This window comes from Notolabrus celidotus, chromosome 19 (assembly GCF_009762535.1).
Source record: "Notolabrus celidotus isolate fNotCel1 chromosome 19, fNotCel1.pri, whole genome shotgun sequence".
Lineage (NCBI taxonomy): Eukaryota > Metazoa > Chordata > Actinopteri > Labriformes > Labridae > Notolabrus > Notolabrus celidotus.
The window spans coordinates 10761007-10783463 of NC_048290.1; the positions used below are offsets into that span (position 1 = coordinate 10761007).

Below are 22457 nucleotides of genomic sequence, written 5' to 3' on the forward strand. Positions count from 1 at the left end.
ATGAGAATTTAGATATGCTCTCAGGAAACATATGGTAAAAGCATTCTTGTTGATTGCTTGATAACCATGCAGCCTTAGATCTGTAACCAAGCATATCAGAGCGACCATACACCAGAGAAAGACTTTGAAACAATAGACCCCATGTCAGCATTTGAAGATTAATGTGACGTATTTGGCTTATAGGCAGCAAAGAATGTTGACCAAACATCATTTACCCACCCTAACAAGATGAAAACTCATGGGCTTTATTAAGCTGAAGCACTTCCTCTTCTGGATGAAAAAATATATTTTTCTTAATATGTCATTGATAAATTTAACCTGACCTTCAATTGTTTAACTTTAACACAGGAGGAGCTCTCTATGAACATTTGTATCAAAAACCGGGCACAACCTCATTTTGTTTCACCCCTGCCTGACATCCCCCCAGAGGGAACCACTCTAGGGTTTGAACCAGGGGGTATCACACTGATGACAGGGTTTGTGGCCACAGACATAATTGAATAAAATTGTGTGTAGTTCCTAAATCCTCAGCTCTAGCCTCTGGGTCTTTGAGGTGGGCCCCAGAAATCCGAGGAATGAGAGGCCGTCCCTGTGCTGCGGACAGTTTAATCCTGCACCACTGAGAGAATACTGATGAGAAGAGCTCAGATGATAAAGAGGAGGGAGTGTGTGTCTGTGTGCGTGTGTTTCAGTGCTGGGCCTTGAACCTGAAAGACCCACAGTCCCATAATATATTTATGGTAGGTGTCACACAATATAGTGGGGAGGATATCTGAACAGCAAGCTCTGGAGATAATGTACAGCCTACAGTGACGACATGTTGTACGAGTGAGAATTTTCAACAAGCTGATACACATCTCAGTCCTCCGCCAGTGTACCAACACAAATGCAGGAGTGGTTTCGGGTGGAGTTTGACTGTGATGTTGGTTTTAAAGGATTACATCACCACCTGGCCATGAGAGGCATTCTGTGTAATCTACATTATGTCCTTTAGATCTGTATCGCTATATATTTATCATGGCTTTTTGTCGTAATATTTGACACAATGGTCTGTGTTGTTAAGGTCACAAAAGGCGTGCACCAACATTTTTCACTGGTCCACACCTTCATTAAGCCCAGGGCTGATGACTAATATTATCAACCTAATCTCATAAGGACTATTTTTCTTTTTTAACATGCCTGAAAGCAGTCTGATCACTCACTTCATGGTTTGTAATTGTCCATAAGAGAAACATAACATACTGAATATTTTTCATAATATTGTTGTTGAATGATGGGTATGTTTCAATAAGATTAAAGAAGATTGGATGAAGAGAGACGACTTGAACATGATGAGGCTTTAATCAGTGGCAAACTGCTGCCATCTAGTGGCTTTTACATATAATCACACCTTCTGTTGCAATATCCCACTGATACCCACTGTAAATTAAAAATCCCTTCAGTATTTAATAGCAGATTTGAATAATTACAAAAATACCAGTAGTACTTTGTTTGTCGGATAATATCTCAACAGCCAGCCTTATACAATGATAATTAGTTATGCAAGTTTAATGTCTGTCTATTCACCATTGATGACTTTTCAGGGCATATGCCATTGAAAGTATATATATACTGCCAAATAGTTTTTGTCACTTGTCAGCCATAACACACGACAAACAAGAAAAATTACCAACTTAATAACAGCAAACATCTAATGACTGCCTTATAACAGCAAACCACAGCCTAATAACAAATAACAGCCAAAAACAGATTACAACAAATTACAGCAAACAACAAATTCATGGCTTTCAGTCACGTGACTAGCACAGAAACCTGGATGGCAAATAAGAGTATATTAATTCAGCAGCGCCAAAAAGTGGCCTATGCCAAGCCTCTCTGTAGCTACTGGCCTGCCGCACCTGTGGATCTGCGTTTGCCATTCTCTGCTGACATGTCGCTCCTAAAACAGTGGCAGGTGTCATTCTCCACCAACATGTAAGGGCGCAAGCCGCTTTTCTTGTGATCAGTCTTCAAATGGTCCTTTATCATGTTTGATGATAATTTTGCTTTGAAAACTGTCAAATATTGTTTTTTGACTATACTTCTCAAACATCATTTTTCTAACCGACTGGAAATCCTGTTTGTAGGGGCCATAATGTCTATTTGCATGTCCTAATATTAATCATGATTATTTCCTGTTTATGGTTTGCTTCATTTCCGGTTTTGGGTTCATGGGTGTTGTTTACCTTTTAAATGCCTGTTCAGTTGTGTGGCAGGAGGTATACAAAGAGGGTGAGTGGGGTTGAATATTTTTTGTTGACCGTCATCGTCATTATCATCGTTTATTTAGATCTTTTTTGGTATTGATTTATTTTGAGTGTTTCGTTAATAAATAGAAAACTTTCCTTGGACTTAGCTCACTTAGTCTCTGCGGCACCTTCCAATCTTAGCCAATATTTAACTTAAATATTCATGTGAAAATTGGTCCTATATGCCAAAACTATTCATCTCCATTCTGATTGGCTGTTGTATCATGGTGCCCCCCTGTCATGATGGAAGAGAACAACATCACTCCGCTTTTGAATAGCTTGTTTAAAAACACCCGAATAGCTCATTTGACAAGTCAAAAGTAATATGCACTTGTGTCATTTGATTAAAATATCACCCAAGAACTTTGAGTTTTTGCTTCAGACTGATGTCAGTGGGCAACTGCATCACAAAAGCCTGCAGAGTTTTTATTGAAGTATGCAAATCGCCACAAACCTGTGTATGACCCACTTGGAGGATGTCTACCACCTCTAAGTCATGGTTTCAGTGCACACTGGTGTGGCAGAACAGCATTCATGATCAAAAGTAAAAATCATGAAGTACAGCAAAAATTTGATTGCATTCATTTAATTCACGAATCAAGACACTTGTGAGAATCACTTTACATTGTTAATATGAACTTAAAACACGATTTGATTAACAGCAATCAACAATTGAAATTGAGTGATGAATTGTGATTTTCAAGAATATTGAAGTGGTGGTGCTACACATAAGATGAAGATGGAGAGTGAAAGACAAATAAATAAACTATTCTTGAAGCAGCCAGCAGGTGTCATGGTAATGCCAATCAGGAGACAGCTGTATCAGAGACATGACATGGTTTGTACATAGTTCCTATTTCAACACAATCATCAGGGTATTTACTCAGTATACAGATCTGTCAAAGAGTGAGTCCTTGGCCAACAAAGTTATGTCATGAAAGTCAGGAAGTATACCCATCTAGATTTCAACACACATGAGCTGACAGGTTCTTACTTCAGTCAGCAAGCTTGCCTTCTGTAAGACATCAGTCACAGAGCCAACCGTCTCTAATATGAGCCCCCTAAGGCAACCCCTTTCTTCTTGTGTATTTTTGATGTGTCAGTGATTTGCACATGATTTCTGAAGTCATAATGAAACCACTGATGTTTCAGTGAATCTAACATTATTACACTGACAACAGAAGTTCACTCAAGTTCAACAAGTCCACTCTTGTGTACACATTGCAAACTCTCCAGTGTTCTCCCGCATGTTATTGTAAAAACATGGACAGATCTGTAGTTCAGAGGCAAGGCTGAGGCTCACCAGTGACAACAAATGACTGATGTTGTGGCAACACTCTCTGGGTTTCTCAAACAAAATAAAAAATGTATCCTATGTCAGACAGAATATCTTTTTACCAATCAGCTGCATTTATTTGCATGCTGTCTATAGCAGTGGTTCTCAAAGTGGGGTCCTGGGACACCTGGGGGTCCGCGAACCATAGCGAGGGGGTCCGTGAAATAATTAGAATACATTTCTAATAAATTATAAAATTGTGCTGTCATTACAAAACAGCATATACACCATTGTTATGATACCATTTAGTGGCTCGAAGGGATATGTCAGTCTTGCTACTGTTAATTTTCTGAAAGTGTTTAAGAACAATTACTTGAAAAGTCTAAATGCTGTCATGTTGAGTCCACAAGGAATGAAATGACCCTCTGTTTTAAAGTATACAAGTGGTATTTACTTGATTCAAATTGAAGTGTTATCTGTTTATCACTATGGTACATGTCTGAAGTATTTACATTGATAAGTTTTACAATACAAATAGTTCCAAGGGCATCTAAGAGTGCAAAATGGTAGTAAGCATATGCTTAATCTGTGTTACAATTATGAGGGGGTCCTTGGACAATTTTCTCATCTGTAAGGAGTCCCTGGCTCTAAAAAGTTTGAGAACCCCTGGTCTATAGGCTACAATAATAATACAGTAACCCCAAAAAGAAACCCAGATGTATTCTGTGAGTCAAACTGACACGGCACAGTGACCAAAAAATAGAATGAAATGTATTTCAGTTTATGCTATATGAACTTGTTGGGATTTGTAGGGATAGCTGGTAGAATAAAGGCTAATGATGGAGAGCTCGTTCAGTCAGCGCATCACTCCACCACGGTGCAAGACTGAACGCTTCAGGCGCTCCTTTGTGCCCACCGCCATCAGACTGTTGCACAGTAACGGGGGGCACAGACTGCACCATTTATTGCTTAATCTGTCATTAACAACTATAATCACACCATGTCAACCTGTCACTACTGAATCATTTTTAATGCTGCGTATAATTACTGCAATTAATCAAAATTCCATTTGTAACATTGTATATATCTAAATTGTATTTTATTCTATTTTTATTTTATTGTATTTTATTATTATTATTTTTATTTATTTCATTTTTACTTATTGAAACTTCTTCTTGATTGTACTTATGTCTGGGTTGCTGTAACAATTGAATTTCCCTCCCTGGGGATCAATAAAGTAATATCTTATCTTATCTTATCTTATCTTAATGTCCAACCAGAAATCTCAAGCAACAGTTATTATCCAATGTAATGCTGTTAAAACTAAAAGCATTTTACATAAATTATATCTTCTTATACTGAAATTAAATATCCTTAATGTTTGGGTGGATTTATTTGTTTTTATGTCCTGCTAGTTTTTCAAAATCCTGTAGCATTATTTCACTAAGCCACACACTGACACGTGATTGGCTTGCCGTGCTTCCGCTCCACCAATCAGAAAGCTTCATTGGCTCCGCCCGCCACATCACTAGTATGGCGGAACACTGAGCAGGAATTCCGCTTATGCGCTGATGACAGCGTCGTGGAGGGGGTCACATCGATAATGACCATCCTGTGGCGATACAGAACTGTTGCCAGGCTGCAAGCGGCAATCCCATAAGGCAACTAATCAGCTGGGAGCAACTTGGCAGCAGCAGCAGAGCATCCGGAGACACACAGCTGTGTGGGCCACCAGCTGGTGTAAAGACTTGTCAGACTGAGACGCTTCTTCCCTGATGCTCTGAGTTGGACCTGTGCCTTTCTTTTTTTTTGTACAAGAGAACTCCTAATTTGGATGAACTAGTTTACTTCTCTTGGGGAGTTTAACAAATAACACTATGGATTTGTTTGAGGTGCTACATTTGGACGAGCTGTCCCACGGACTGGCAAACTTGTCCATGTTTCCATACTTTGACATGGCGCATTACATCGTGTCAGTCATGGCTTTGAGGGAGCAGCCAGGTAAGTCACCAAGCTGGCACCAAGTTTAAGCCCTAACCAGTAAGACATTTATAGTCTTACTCAGGGTTTCCAGAGAATACAAGGAAGCTGTTACACATTGTTATGCAGAAGTTTTCCCCTGGTTGAAGTTGAACTTCAGTAAGAAGCCTGCAGCTATGCTGGCATTTGGAGCACAACGCGCAGGACGTTATGCTTTGACGCAAACTAGAACAAAATGTAATCAAGTCAAAGTATCTGGAATGACTGAATCTGACTGTATTGGAATTTTAAATATATATCACTTAATTAGTGCAAATAATCCTCCTTATTTGAGTCTTGATCTTTCCTTGTGATAAGACCTTTACATAAAGCAGAACTATAAAGTTAAAGCTACATGATTCATGTTATTTTAATTATTATGATCCACATTTTAGTCACCATGTATTTATGCAAATATGATTTCATTGTTGTGCTCACCTTAGTTAAATGGGAATAGGCTGAATTAGCAACATAAACACGCCTTTGTATTTTTCAGTACTTCAACAACAGCAAACTATGCATCATTCAGAGTTAATGTAACTATTTAAAAAGTTAAAGACTAAATGATATAAATACTTAGACTAAATTAAAATCTCATCTTACATTAGCATTAAGTGAAACACTGCTGCTTCGACAAAAAAATCAGTTTAAACTGATTATTGTAGTCACATAAATATAAGTACATACTATTTTCGTTTTTCTATAGGATTTTAGAAACAAAAATAAGCTATCACAACTCATATTGTGATGAATTTAATCTTATTAGTCAGTTTAACACATTACTCTACATGATAGTTTGATGGACCAGGAGATGGTCTTTTCTTTAATGTGAGCGTAATCATATAATGATGGTGTAATTATGACAATGTTATAATTACAACTGTTCTACTAAACTGACAAAAACATCATTATAGTTAATGAATAGGGGCATCAAGCATTGCATCTAAATATCTACTCCTCGAGATGCAAAAGTACAGATGTGTTATTATTTTATTATAACATGTTATAATTCTGCTATATTACTAGCTGAATGTCCTTACAGGGCTGAGAGTGCACCAACAAAACTACATGTTTACCAGTGTCAAGAAAATTCCACAATAGTCTGAATTACTGAAATATATATATATGAATTATTGTTGAATAGTTTTGTTGTAATAGGCCTACCGCAACTGACAAGGCTTAAAATGTTGTCAAAAGTTAATTAGATCATCAGCTAATCTCATAAATGAGCAATCTGCAGACAGTCTTCTTTCATCATCAAACTGTTTCCCATGTTTGTTCTCTCTTTTTTACTCCCAACCTAACTTCAAAAGATAAAATCTATCTCTATCTCTGTAACACAGTTGATTGTCTGCTCACACCAAAGGCCGGCACCAAGCCAGCTATGTTATGTCACAGGGATAGTGACTACAGGGACAGGTGGACTTTAACCACGCACACACACTAGCACAAGAACACACACAGTCCATTGTAGTCCCGCCGCTGAGAGTCTATTTTCGAACTTGCCTTGCAAAGCATTTGAGCTCCCGTGACCTTTTAACCCTCCGTCCTCTGCTCCCATCTATCTGAAGACGATACAAACAGAGAGTGAAAATATGGACCAACAGTACTACTGGCAGAAGTCAGTAAACACAACACCAAGCCCTCGTGCTTTCACTGTGTGTGCTATGTCTATGTATGTGGGTTTAGAGGGAAAATACTGAGTGTTTGTGCTTACTGTATGTTTCAAAATGGATGACTTGCTTAAAAAGAAGCTTCAAAGGAAGAAAGAAATCCAATAAAACTGGAATAAAAATCCAAACATAAAACAGGAAGCAAGCTCCAGTTCTTCCTCTCCCCAAAAAGGAAAGGAATGCTGTAAACCTTTCAACCCTCTCTCTCTTTTACTCTTTCCTGTGCTAAATCTTCCCTTGCAGCTCTTAACTGCTTCCAGTCTTGGAGTTTAGAGCTGCAGCTGCTCAGCACTTTCACAAATAGAAATTCAGCATCCACATTTTTTTTAATTATCTAAAAGTTTGAAGCTCGAAACTACGACTAATTCATTATCTTTTCAACACAGGAAGCCCAGTGCCAAGTATTTAAAGAACTCTCTGGTTCTTTTTCCATGCTTATTAGACTGTCAGTGCAGATTACCATGGAGTTATTCTGAGCAGATTTATAAACATTGTTGTGTGCGGATTGAATAAGACTCAAGAGGACAGGGACATGGAAGAAGAACAGTGGTTGCATGTCAATCATTGGTCCAATCCAAAAATAACCAGAGATAAGCCACTTTTTCTTATCTGGTTCTGCCTGTACGGGCAGTGTCCACGGATGGGACAAGATAGAGGGGTAGAAAGTGTTCGAAAAAGGCGGTAAATGTAACATAATTAACAACACTTAGAAATAGTTTTGTAGATTAAGAGGAAAGAGTTGAGAGGCCTGGGGGTTAGTTTGTGGATGTCTAGCATACAGGCTGAAATTAAATCTGTATTTGTGTGTGGTAGGAGAGATGTCCTCCTGGTTAACACTTAAATGATGCCTTTATCAGACTGACACTGCTGCAGTAGTAACAAGTCAACTGCTTTTCAGCTATCAGTCCCCACCATAAACTATAGCTGTCACAGAGCCACTGTGAAGTTATCCATTAGTTTGTTTTCTAACATTTATGGCCTTCAGTTCGGCTTTTAAGCTGTCACTGCCGTTTTATTTTTTGAAACCAGAAGTGACAATATTTGGGCGAGGTGGGGAGAGGATGTATAAATTGTTTAAAGTCTGCTGACTAGTTACAGTTGCACACAGTAAGTGTATGTGTACTCTAAAGCACACCTACCTTACCATCTAATTTACTCTCAATAAGACTGTAGTTTACAAGAATTAACATCATGCTGTGATGACAAAGACTTGACACTAGCAACTATCACAATAAAACCACAGTGAGAATATGCACTGAGGCAATAAATCAACTGGGAAGTAGGGTCATTTTCTCATTGACCTCCAGATAATCCAACATCATTTTGCAACCAAGTAGACTCGCCTCCCAATGGCCATTACAAAAAGTGCAGGTATAAGGCAAATCTGCATTTACTTCACTTTCAAAACATGTAAGCTATGTTCACTTATTAGTTACCCTATCTAGTCTACAGGTGTCAACCAAGCAGGGACGGTCAGTTTCAAAAAATGAAGCAAGTGCAAAAGTGCTTAAAACTGCAGTTCCTCTAGTGTCCACTTGAGGCCACTTTGGGCCAATGAAACCCCAATTGAACCCCTGTTATCATGCCCATTTTTACAGCAGAAATTAGAAGTTAATAGTCTGATACATGAAAAAAAAGTATGATCTTAATAGCACATTTAACTTTCATACAGAGTGTAAGGGGTTTGGATTTTTTTGATAACATGTTTATTATTTCATCCCCTTTTTTTTTTTGCTTGTTCAAGTTTGTCTTTTTGGCTCCTTGTACCTTTATTTTAGAAATAGGAAAGTGGATAGTGGTGAAAGCTAGGGACAGAAATTGAGGAGTGACATGGGGCCAAGGGTCACAGGTTGGAATGGTGCCCTGGTTGCCACTTTTAGGACTATGACCTCTGTACATGGGGTGTATAATTTAACCAGGAGCTAAACTGAACCTCATTCATTTTGAAGATACCAACACTCACTCAACTCACTCAACTCAACACTACACGTTTTGCATAATTAGGCATAAATAGGCCCTTGGCTGTCTTTACCTACACACATGTTGTTGTTAGCCAGGAGACTTAAGGCCTCAACCAAGCCTCTTTACCTGTTGCAAGTTAAACTGGAAGTTAGGTTGAGGCAGCAGTTCCAATATGGCGACTGACACTGTTGGGCTTCAAAACTTGGCTTCAGGAACCAATAGTTGGCATCACTGAAACTATATGTAGGCCTCTTCCTTAGTGTTTATTTTTAAAGGCTTGAAGAATACAGCAATACAAAGGTGTTACAGTGTGAAGATAGAGGACACTACGGAGAGAAGAAGAGACACAACAAAATCCACCCTTTACCTTCATATTTCTTCATAGTCAAAGAGAAAACTTTAACAACAGAACTTGTTGAGACAGGACAAAACAGAACAGGGTAAATGAAAGCAGGGAATCATACTTCAGCTGTTATGTACCCAACCTGGGACTTTGACTTGTAAATTTGACTTGTGATAGTGTCTCCTTTCAATGCAAACCTGGAGGTAGAGCCTTAATATGGTAGGTGTGTGTTTGTAGTTAACTGCAGCAGCCAAATAAATTATATATCAGAGAATGTATTTACAGTGCCAAAACTGTGAGTTAAAATTAAACTTTTTAATGATATGGTACATTAAACATCACCTCTTGATGTTTGGCTTTTAAAGTCGGTGCTCGGCCTGTCAGGCTCAGACACAGACTACAGCAGTTGACTCTGCTCTGAAACAAAGTGATGACAAAGCAGCACTGTTTACTTTGTGAACATTGTGAGGCTCTTGTGAACTGTCTGCTGGAATGGTTGTAAGACTCTAAAACAAACTGAGCTGTTATGTCTCCTCTACCACTTCTGGAGTCTGAGGCGTTTGCACAGTAGGACAGGATGCATGACAGTCCGAGTGGTAGACTGTTGATGTTTTATAACCACTATTTACTCTGTGAGGTTTGGGTACAACTTCCCCTTTTTACTGTGGGAACTTCTCCTTATCCAGTAAGGTGGCACAGGCACAAAGGAATATTTGAGTGTTCCTGTCACTGTTATCCTCAGTTAAATTCAAATCATACCCCCAAAAACAGTGCTTCTTTTTCTGCACATGAAGCAGCTGTTGTAGTTATTTCTGGTTTACAGTCATTTTTTAATGGTGAGGGGTGAACCAGGGGCCATGCAAGAGTTCAAAGATGTGAGGTAAGGCTATGTGAGGTGAAAGGAACAGGTGCGTAGTAGAAAAACAACAGGGAGTTATTTTAGTTAGGCCTGTGTACAAGTATAGAGCAGCAGCATTGGCTTTGATGTGCTGCTAATCATGACTTCTAAAGGTATTTTCCAGCCTTAAGCGCCTGATTGCCACAATTTGCATCAAAATTTGCACATCCTCAATTAAGTCATACTCGGTAAAACTCAGTTGGCATGATAGTTTAGTCCCAACTTTCTGAGTGTAAAATATCTCTGAAATCTTAGTAAACATTTGTTTGCTATAACAGTAAAGTCTGCCTAACATATATAGGTCATTTTAACTTTATTAAGTATCAAAGTAATCCAGTGATATTTGTCTTGAGGTGCATAGGCTAACCGATAACATGAATTACCAACAATGAATTCAGCATACCTTTTATGTTGCTTTTTTATTAAATGTAGCTTAAATAACTGACTGATTCTGTGGACACTATAAATGTCCTGTGTACAACCATAGACTGGACCTAATGGACCTAATGGACTTAATGGACGTAGTATCCGTGACGTCACCCATTGGTCTCTGAAGCCCGGTTTTGAAGCCTATCGTTGGCAGGTGCCATATTGGAAATGCTGAACTTAACCTAACTTCTTTCAAGCTAGTGTGAGGTAAAGAGGTGGGCCTTGAGCCTCCTCAGCAACAGCTACAGTGTTCCCGCCTGACAATCAAGACAGCCTTGCCTCTTATTATTCAAGACTTAGGGGGCGTGTCCACTGCTGCCTGTTTTCTATGCAAACTCAAGTGATTTAGCGTCAGCTGATTTTAGTCGCAGCACTCTCAGTTGAAAACAGTTAAACTTTTGGAACACTGCCACGCTCATCAATGTCACTTCTTGATATCCAACCAATCAGAATCAAGAAGGGACAGACTTCTGCAATCATCTTTGTCAAAACAAAGGTGGAGGTCAATGTGGAGGAGAAAAGTTATCACGCTTGTTTTTTGGTGATACAATTTCCTTGTGTAGAGCTGCTACTGATGCTCTTACACGATTTCTATCAACATTTTTTACAGTTTCATGTTAAAACGCCATCGAATGAAAGCATGTATGAAGCATACAGAGCATTTTAAAACCGAGCTAACTGGACGTGGAAGTGCAGCAGGACAACTTTCGTTACCTTTCGTAGCAACAGTAAACGCTGCTCCCAGCACAAAAAACGGCGGCAGTGGACACCCCACCTTAATCTTTATTACTTCTAAACTGCTGCCTAATGAAATATTCACCCTCTGTAAAGTGTGTCGATAGAGAAGTTAGCTATTCAGACCTAACTCGTTTTTTTTGTACCAGGCTGTAAACATGTTTTATTTCTGCTGTAAAGATCGTCTTTTTTGTATTGGCGTGTATGTGGTTTCCAGTACTTCCGGAGCCAGCCTCAAGTAGACGCACGAGAAACTGCAGTTTTAACACTTCCGCTTGTGTGCAACCCAAATGCCCCCAAATTATCGGAAATGTAGTTCTAACGCTAAGAGGATTTTTCTTATAGCTGTTAAAAAGGTCAATTCCCTTTAATGGCTCACCCAAAAACAATTGTATTAAATCCTTTTTTAGCTGACTGGTCTGAAGGATTAGTCAGATTAGGCTGTCTGGAAAATTAGGAGCACATTCTCCACTACTTGAAAATGGGAGACAAGGGAGAAAGAACGTAAGCAGATTTACTCAACATTGAATCTTAGTAAAACTTTGAGCTGCTGCATGTATAATTAGGGGAGGGGGGGATTTTTTCAAACTCATTAGTTCTGAAGATATTGAAATTAAACACATATTTAGGGACATGGCTGACTTGACTGACAGACAGGCACACTGTAGCTGTTCTTGTGGAGGCTACAGGCCTGCCTCAACTCCACCTCTTTGCCTCTTGGTAGGTCGTCCAAACGTCAGTTTGAGTCAGCACTTTCAAGATGGCGACTGCAGATGATAGGCTTCAAAACTCAGCTTCAGAAACCAATGGGTGAAGTCATAGAGACTACGCTCCATGTATTATATAGTCTATGGTGTTTTACATTGTATGGTAGGGAATAGTACATGCTTTTATTCAATTCCTTCTTAGCATCACTCATGATAAAGTTTCTAAACATCTCTCTCAATATAAAGAATTTTTTTAAGTGGACGATAAATAAGAGTGCTTTTCAAACATCCCACATTTTTGGAGGAGTGATAGGAAAGCTATAAAGTCAGCAGTTAACACTAAAACTACCTGAAGCCTGCAGAGGGTGAAGATAGAGCCGTAAGTCCTCCTGGTTCACCAATCTCTCTCCAGGAGTCTATAATCTGTCTGTAATCCTCAGATTACCTGTATGGTCCTGTGTGCGGCCATGGTTACTCCATGTTGACTGAGCTGGTACCTATCTGAGGTACAGTGAAACACATATCCGGTGTCCCTTGGTAGCACCAAGTTGGAGTCAGTCTAGAGGTACTCTCACACATGGACTCCAGACAACTCCTGGATAATTTCAGAACATTAAGACTCAGATGAAACCAATGACTTCTGAGGCAAACAGGAATGAGAAAGCAGAGAAATTTCACTCAACGTGAACCATATTTTCTGCGTTCACACATTGGTTCAACTGCACGTCTTGAGGAAAATTTACAAAGACGCTGAAAGGGAAAAGTGTGACTAAAGTCATTCAACATTAAATATGTTGCCTTTTGTGTTCACAAGCAGATAAAGATGGGATGTTTTTGGTGGTTTTGTGCATGTGTGAAAAGAGGCTTTAAAGTACCATATCAAATGAATTCCTCAGCAAATTGTCATTGTAGTATATTTGTAATAAAACTGTATTAATTCTACAGCTGTATTCATACTTTTTCCCTTCCTCTTGTCGCAAAGATTGATATTTTGAGCTTTCAAAACTTAAATATCATGATACATAGCGAATCACATCCTTTTTAAATTGCCTGTAAATGCTGCTTTAATTGAAGTTGCCGTGTAAATTGCATTACTGGAATGTACAGGGAATACAGTGTCCTTTTAAAACAGGGTTGGAACAGAGAAGTCACTGAGTAAGTGATGGTAATCTTCAGTGTGCTGCTATTTGTAACAGTAAATGTCACGAAAAAATGTAAGAGTGCTCGTCAAACCTGTCTCTTTGTTCCCTATGTTTGTTAATCTAACTAGTTTGTTAATATTTACACAGTGGCAGGGATTGGTCAGATAGGGAAAGGGCAAAAGTCTCATGCTTCAGTTTCTTCTTCTACCCTGATGTGATTAAGTTGAAATGGTTTCCACAATAATTCTGTAGACTTAACAAATGACCTTTTAGTCTACACAAAGATTGATTATTTCTACAGAGCCTGTCTTTATTGTAGTGGAGGGATTTGTATAATGATACTGTTCATTCTCTCTTATAATGCTTAGTATGGGAAGCATGATTTCATAGTGTTTCCACCCTCAGAACTCTTCTCTGACCTATCTTGAATTATTTAGATGGATAGAAAATATGCCACCTTTGGTGATCCTGATAATAAATACATTTCTGTTCTTGCCCAGGCGTTCTCGAGGTCTCCAGGGTCAGCCCTTTAGCCTGCTGGTTCAGCTCCATGCTCTTCTGTTTCGGTGGAGCGGTGCTATCTGCCATCATGCTGGCCGAGCCTGCTGTCGCTCCTTTGTCCAACAGCACCAGTGTTCTGCTTGCTTCAATCATCTGGTAAATGATCTAAGACTGAAAAATTAAAGTTTGTTGGTAGAGAAGAAAACTAAGAGAAGTAAGAGGCTCTGTGCTACTCTGAGGAAAAGACAAGCACATGATCTGTTTCCTTTTCCAACCACAGAGCACAATAATGAGCGTTTTATTCTGAAGAAATGTGAAACTAACTGATTCTCTGTGAAAAGTAGCTTGAAATGTTGAAGGTACTGAATGAAACAGAGAGCATATTGTGAAGTTTCCACCTTTTAATATATAGTCTTTGGCCCCCTCTACTGGTGGCACATATAATTACACTCCTCAATGAAAAACACCCCGTCACAGAAACACCCACAGTGCCCTCTGCTGGTAATACTAGGTAATTAACAGAGCCTGGCAGGTGAAACTTTATAAATGTTTAAATAGAGAATCTACAGCCTACATGGAACAGGAGGGATATTTTTTATTTATTTGAATTGTGTGTCTCTGCAGGTACCTGGTATTTTACTGCCCCATGGACCTGGTTTACTGCAGTACTGCTCTGCTGCCTCTCAGGCTGGTGCTTTCAGGAATGAAGGAGGTGACCAGGACATGGAAGGTGCTGGGTGGGGTCACGCAGGCACACAAGAAATACAACGACAGTCTGCTGGTCATGATTGCCATCGGCTGGGCTCGAGGTCAGTATCTGATGATGCATGCTGGAGGATTTTTGTAAGAAAACAAAAAAAAAGTGTTAATAAAGGAAGGTTAAAGTTGGAAGTTTGGTCATTTTGATCGAATAACACTACATACTTTACATGTTACTATGTCTCAACACTATGCTTGTTTTGTAGGTGCTGGAGGAGGCCTGATCAGTAACTTTGAACAGCTTGTTCGAGGTGTTTGGAAACCAGAGACCAATGAGCTCCTTAAGATGTCTTAGTAAGTCTTCTACTGCATTTTTATAATATTAGAGGAGTTATCTCTGTCTTAAACCAGGGCATATAGAAGAACAAAAGACATTCAAAAGAATAAAATTACATTTTGGGTAAGAATCTCTTTAAAATAAGGAGTGAAAATTGCAATGTTAGAGCTGGTTATGTGCAACCTGTGGTTTCGGCTAGTAGGTCGAGGCCTTTAAATATCTGGGGACAGAGGTGGATACCTGCCGGTCCTTCACACAGCATGCAGATTCTATGTACAGGAAAGCCCAACAGCGCCTCCACCTGCTGAGGAAACTCAGGACATTTGATGTAAGCAATATTTTCACTCTGGTGTACAGGTCAATCATTGAAACAACTCTCACCTTCAATAATTCATCCTGGTACAACTTTATTACCATCAAACATAAAACAAAACTCTCCCGCATTGTCAACCAGGCCAGCAAAATAACTGGTTCACTCCAAACCCCCATATCTGAACTGTATAGCCGCTCAGTGATGAAGAAAGCCACCCTGATCACTGAGGACCCCTCACACCCACTCCACCACTCCTTCATGCTGCTGCCATCAGGCAGAAGGTATAGAGTACCGCTGGCCCGTAAGAGCATTTACAAGAAATCTTTCACTTCCTCTGCCATAACCACCCTGAACAGTTTAAAATAAGCACCGCAGCTTTAGTATGTGTTTCAACTGTATGTTTTTGTTTCAGTTTTTGTCTTTATTGTGAAGTGTATGCGACTGTTTGAGCCCTGTCAATCATCTGGGGCAGACAATAAAGATCTATCTATCTATCTGTCTGTCTGTCTGTCTGTCTGTCTGCCTGCCTGCCTGCCTGCCTGCCTGCCTGCCTGCCTGCCTGTCTGTCTGTCTGTCTGTCTGTCTGTCTGTCTGTCTGTCTGTCTGCCAGTCTGCCAGCCTGCCTGCCTGCCTGCCTGCCTGCCTGCCTGCCTGCCTGCCTGCCTGCCTGCCTGCCTGCCTGTCTGTCTGTCTGTCTGTCTGTCTGTCTGTCTGTCTGTCTGTCTATCTATCTATCTATCTATCTAATGATACACCAGCACATAAGTCCGTCCTTTATGATCACAAAATGTATTTGTACTAGGGATGTCACATTAACACATTAATTTCAATTAAGTAATCACAGATTCTTTAATGAACATTTATGCAGATTAATCACACTGACATATGGCACAAATCATACAACCGTTCAGTATGTAAATATGGTGAAAGCTATAAATGTAATTGGCTTTGATTACAAAAATTACTACCCATCCGAGAAAATGAACAACCATGCTGATGAATTAAGTGTATGGTGGTTTTGGGATTCATTAAAGGAGTGTATTTTGTGAATTAACACTTTATAAGGTGAAAGCAGATACAATTTAAAATGTGTAAGTTGTAGTAACAAAGGAGAAAATCTAATTCAGACATGCACATCCACCAGTGGATGATGGTTCCATAACAATCGAGCATATCAAAAAAACATATTGAAAAAGCATTATGATCTGCACACCTTTGAAGGTTTTATTCAATAAGTTTGAAGTCGTGGTAGTAGCCATCTATACAATAAGTCTACCTGTGAATGCAATGCTTCTGGTATTATAACTATTTGGGGATAGTTGTGATTAATAAATCAAAAAATCCTGTAATACTTAGATGCATTCTTTAATTACTTGACCGCACAAATCTTGACACTTTCTGCAGCGATTAAGCAGACTAATATAAAGAATGAAGATTGGTTGGCTCGTATGTTGATGGAAATCTGGCTTTGTTACCTTTAGACAAGGTCAGGTGCCACTGTTCTGCAGTCTTTATGATAAGATAAGCTGACAAGCTTCTCATTATGCCTTTTTATTTACCAGAGAAAGATGTTTATATTATCCACTACCTTGCTGCAAAAGATCTACTAGATATGTTTCCCAAAATGTCAACTTTCCAATCCAAAGATGGAGACTATGTTTGCAAAAAACATACCGTGGAACATCTTTTGTTCATTAAAGGTAGTACATAGAGAGATGCGTAACTTAATGAAGATGATGCTATCTAAAGTCACGAAAAGCATCTTTATTGTCATGCATGTCTCAATAAATAAAGCTTTACTGAGGACATATCTTAAGTAAGTTCATCGAGGTATCTTTATGTGTTAAATGTTTTGATGTGTATTATCATTACTTATATCATTACTTACCTCTCATGTTATGTTCTTTTAGCCCCACCAAGATCACCCTGATTGGAGCGGTGCTGTTTGCTCTGCAGCAGACACACTACCTTCCTCTCCAGAAGCACCACTTGATGCTCCTCTACACCGTCTTTACCGTTGTCAACAAGGTCAGTCTGCTGTGACACTGAGACCATAAGAAGCAAAACAAGAAAATGTGTTTAGTGAATAGTCTTTACATTCCCTTCTCTTGTGAATGTATATAATTTCATGTAGTGCATGTAGCTGTTTTTTAATGAGGTATTTTCTCAGGTACAAAAAATGTTTCTGTGCTGTTGCACCCTCAAAGTCTGCAGTGTCCTGTCTTCTAAATGACCTTTCTCCCTCTGCCTTTTTGAAGTTTTAGCTGATGTGACTCACATTAACTCAGTATTACCCGTAGGGCTGGGGCTTTTGCATCATTTTCATCAGCTTGCATCATCCTCTCTTCTCTGGGAAACTTGTGCTCTTGACTGAGACACAGATAAATCCACCATGTCTTCTTTCAACTCTCATTCTGTTAGCCTGCTCTGTCTCTGATCCATCAAATTAACGCCAAGCCATTTCATCAGATTTAAAGAGCTGCATCCAATACTGCTGTTTATTATTTGGTGCTGCTAATGATAAGGATGCTAAAGTTTCATTCCATAAGGAGAATTCAATAATATTCTGTCACCTAGCTGTTAGGTTACTTTGTATGTCCACCAGGCCATCATAATGTTTGCTTTTCATCAAAAAGAATAATGAATTTCATACGATAGGCATGTAGCATGAGCACAGTTTCCAATGTCATACTTTAGAAAGAAAAAAAAGAGGAGCTTCAAACACGCTATCATATTATCACCTAAGAAGCTGATGTGAAAGAAATGTTGGTAAAATTATTTATTCGAAGCTGTGCTCCTGTCTTATATATTTAGCTTGCTTGTATCTCGGCATTTGGTCTCCACCAACCTCTTAGGGAAAGCAGAGTGGTTAAGTTAGGGGGAAAATGTCTAAGCTTTGCATTGGGGTCTTGCTCGCGCTGTTGGGAGTCAATTTCGAACAGCCATCTGCTCAGTTTACATCATCCTGCTCATTACCTTTCTATGAACTGAAGACCTAAAGAAGTTTAAACTAAATATTGATGTCATATATATTTTATTCATTCAGAAGTTATTTAATTATACAGCTGAAGGCAATGCTAGGGGCGCTGGTGGCCTAGCGGTCTAAGCGCCCCACGTATAGAGGCTATAGTCCACGTCGTAGAGGTTGCAGGTTTAGACTCCCGGCCGGTTGACCATTTGCTGCATGTCCTCCCCCATTCTCTACTCCCCACATTTCCTGTCTCTTAGGTTAAGAATGAACTGATAATTTTAATCCACTGTCAAATTCAAGCGTTAGCCTGCTTATTTGTAAAAAATCTCATTAAACTCAATATTTTAATTGGAAGTAACATTAGACAAGAGTAACAAGACTTCTGTAGAAAATATTTATGTTGACATTTCTGTTCTCATTCAACTCTCCTTCTTTCTGGGTTTTAGCAGTTTACACATCTCTAAACATAACTGACACACATGTCACAACCTTGCACATTGTTGCTATTACCAATACTGCCTATAGTTCAAGTTTCTGTATAGTGATTGTCGACTTGGAGATGCACTCCCTAGCTCTGCAGCTGTTGAATGGACTGCAGGAGAGGCCACTCTTTTCCTTATCAGAGATGTTTTGGGCCCAGTAGCTCCTTAAGAGACTCTCATATCTGTGCCCTGTTACTGTCAATATTTCCCAACTCTCAGGACTAGCATGAGATGTAAACTAATGTTTTTTTTGCCACAATGCTTACTAATTTAGAATGCTGACAGAAACTAGTGTATTTGCCACAGTGTCAACAGGCAGAGATAAAATTAGCCAGACCCCTTCCTGTGAATTGATTTGATATGATGTTTGTGATCACATTGGTGATAAAATATGCAACATCTGGTCATGATACCAAGATTTAGATTTGAATGTGTACTGATGTGTGTACATGGGTAATGTAGTTAACACATGTATTTTACATTGAACTAGCAAGCTAACTGTTGATTTTGGCTTCGGTAGTGATTCCTACTCTAGTGCAGGGGTTCCCAAAGTGTGGGTTGGGACCACCTGGGGGGTTGTGAGACACAAATGGGGGGTCGTGAGATGTCTTCTAGAATGTTTTCTTTTTTTTAGAGTTATCTTAAGATAATACATTTTACCCATTATAGTAAAGAATATTGACAAAAATAGTAGCTGACCTTGAAATAAAACCTTGAAAATAGAAAATATAATACGTTTTCTGCCTTTCTTTTTGCCAGATGACTCATAAGTTTAGGCTTAGTGAACAGTTAATTTTTAAAAGCATCAGTAGCAGTAGGTTAATTTATAAAGGCACAGGAAACACATCCACATGCTCATATAGGTAGGCTACAGACCAGTTAAATGAAGCCACATCAAATCACTTTGAGGGACAGTAGGGGATTGCAAGTCTTTGGCATCTATATTTTGGCGGTCAAGGGCTGAAAAGTTTGGGAACCCCTAATCTAGTGTCCTGGATGAAAGTTCTGTGTTAGTTTGACCCATCTATACCCCCTACTACTTGAAGATATTTGAAGCTGGCTTGTGATTCATTTAAGGTTCATGACCATAAGTGACCTCATTCAAGTAGAAGTAGTCATGTGACCTCCAGCTAATTGGAAAATTGAAAAAATGTTAATACCTTCTTAAAGTGGGACACTTATGTAGTATGTTTATTATTACACATTCACATGTCTAATTCCTCACCATTCTCTTTTCCTTTGTAGTCGAGGATGATGCTGACAGGCTCCTCCACCTCCCCCTTTGCTGCCATCGAGTCGGCAGTCTACAAGACCCTCTTTACCGGCCACTCCCCCTATGCCGCCCTCACCGGTGAGGAAGATAAACCTTGTATCAGTAACGGAGCAGCAAACGCAACAACCTCCTCTGCAGAGAAAAACAAAGAGTCCAGTGAGAACGGAGAGGCAAGGAAGCACACCCCTGTTTCTCCTGTTAAGGGACAAAGTGAATCACTCAAAGCCAAAGACGAGTCAGGGAACGCAGAGACAACAAGCTGCAAGAAGACCGACTAGTCAGCCTCTGCCCCGTAGCGCCTTTTCACCTCGAAGTAGGGTTGTGGAGTCATTTCTGATTCAGATTGGTCATGTCAGGACTTAAACTTTTCCGACTGCTGAAAAAGAATTTCAATAAGAGCCGACTCCATCCAACCCTGCACCTTATTGTGGGGTAATCAGCCCATCCTCGAAGTGCTGTGATATTCATGCTGTGAGATGTGAAAATCAAACTATCCTTTGGCTGATTGCACACACGCAGTACAAAAGTGTAGCTTAATTTTTATGATATATTTGTAATGAAAACAAACTGATGATCTTATCTCTGGGTTTTTGGGAACAATTCTGTGCACCTGCTGCTCTATGAATGTTTGTCTTTTTTCCTCTCTACTTCATGTAAATGCTATATTTCCTACTCTGCAATGGCAAAAAAAAGTAATTTTATAAAAGAGCTTATATTCTATGACACTCAGATATTTTATTCTATTTATACTAAAGAACTGCACTCTTGAATGTATGAGATCTCAGAATGGACGGCGTGCTTTTTATTTCATTACGTTTCTCTATTGAATGCTTTGAAATCTGTTTAAAAGCATGAGAATAAAAAGGTTTGAACCCACTATGCGACGTGTTTGTCGGATTTCCAGCCTCTTGTACAGTCAGTAAACATGGATCAGAGTCTAAATTAGCTCACTTTCCTGCACCGAACAGATCATTAGTTCAGTTTGAAAGTTGTACAACCCCAAAAGAGCTCTCAATTTGCTGCTGGTGAGTTGGTTAAAAGCAGCACAGTGTCCACAAGTAACCTCCTCTATAGGCTGAAACATTGCATCAGAGTAACATCAGCACCTGATTGATACCTCACTCGCTTTAAAAAGCTGCTGGAGAGAGATCCCCCCCAAATCCCCCTCAATTCTCATCTATGTAACCTCAGACGGAGAAGAACCCCCCTGCGAATACAAATTAAGAACAGATGGGTTTGGTGTTGAAGAGAAAAGAGAAGACGTTCAAAAGACGATCAAAAGCAATGCTGCTGGAGATGATGTACCTGTCTTTAATTCACCTCAGATGTTAGATGTATGCATGTCAATTACAGGCATGCCTCTCAAACTGTTTGCTGTGAAACTGTGCGTGTTGATCCTCTAATGTTGAACTGTGTGACCTGGAAAACTGAAAGACATTAATAAGCTGCTGTTTTCCTCACGCTGCCTCCTATGACAAGAAGGCAGGTGACATGACGGCAGCTGAAAGTTCCCAGACAATTCTCTTAATGAGGTCCGGACCTGTATGACCCCCTCCGCAATTACTCAGTGAACTGAGCAGCTCCCCCACTGACTAGCCCCTGCTTCTTTCGCCCCCTGCGCCTCACCTGCTCAACTTCACATCTCCTCAGGCTCTTTTTTTCCTCCAGATTTCTGCCTGTTTTCCAGTTGTCAGGTGCAGAAAATTAATCCTCTATTCTTTACACAATGCATGCAGACATTTCTATAAACTTGACATTAATCCCCAAAGAGGCATCTGAGTAAAGGTCACAGATACTAAAAGTATGTGGCAAGCTATGGTTTAGAAATATCTGATATCTTTTACAGTAGATGCAAACATACAGAGTTTACACGCATGTTTAGGCACAACACAAGGATCATGTCTGATACACAAGACCTATAGTGACTCACAGTAAAAAAAAAACACAAGGACCAATTTCAAAATCCACAAATCTACAACTTAGACCGACTCACTCACACACAGACACACATCAGAAAACAGGAGCCACCAGGGTATGTCTGACATTGACAGAGCGAGTCTAGAGCCTGTTTTGTTCTTGCTTTTTAGATGTATCCTATTATAATAATCATCACCTACAGTATTTCTTTAAATCTATTAAATTTAGTGTTACTCTAAATTTAGATTTATGTTGGAAAGAGCAAGGAGAACATCAAATCCAGCAATGATCAAGCAAAGGTATTGTCCCTAAAAAACAAGACACCATCATGCTACTTTTAATTTGTATGTTTTATTTGGTAAAAACATCAAATGCCTCAAATTTCTTTCACTTTATTTATGTTTCACAGTTTGACTTAAGGATTTTTTTGTCGGTATTGGCAGCCTTTATTGTCTCATTTTGATCCCCAAGTAAGAGCTTCTTCATCCCTGG

General features: G+C 39.4%; 1 protein-coding gene across 1 annotated transcript; it reads left to right on the forward strand.

Moving 5' to 3' along the window:
• Window positions 1–5076: 5076 nt before the first annotated feature.
• On the forward strand, window positions 5077–20925 carry tmem38b (transmembrane protein 38B). The gene is made up of 6 exons (XM_034708914.1): window positions 5077–5565; window positions 13973–14129; window positions 14598–14782; window positions 14939–15026; window positions 17233–17350; window positions 20021–20925. The coding sequence occupies exons 1-6, from the start codon at window positions 5442–5444 to the stop codon at window positions 20324–20326; spliced, it is 978 nt and encodes a 325-aa protein (XP_034564805.1). The 5' UTR covers window positions 5077–5441; the 3' UTR covers window positions 20327–20925.
• The last annotated feature ends 1532 nt before the right edge of the window (window positions 20926–22457 follow it).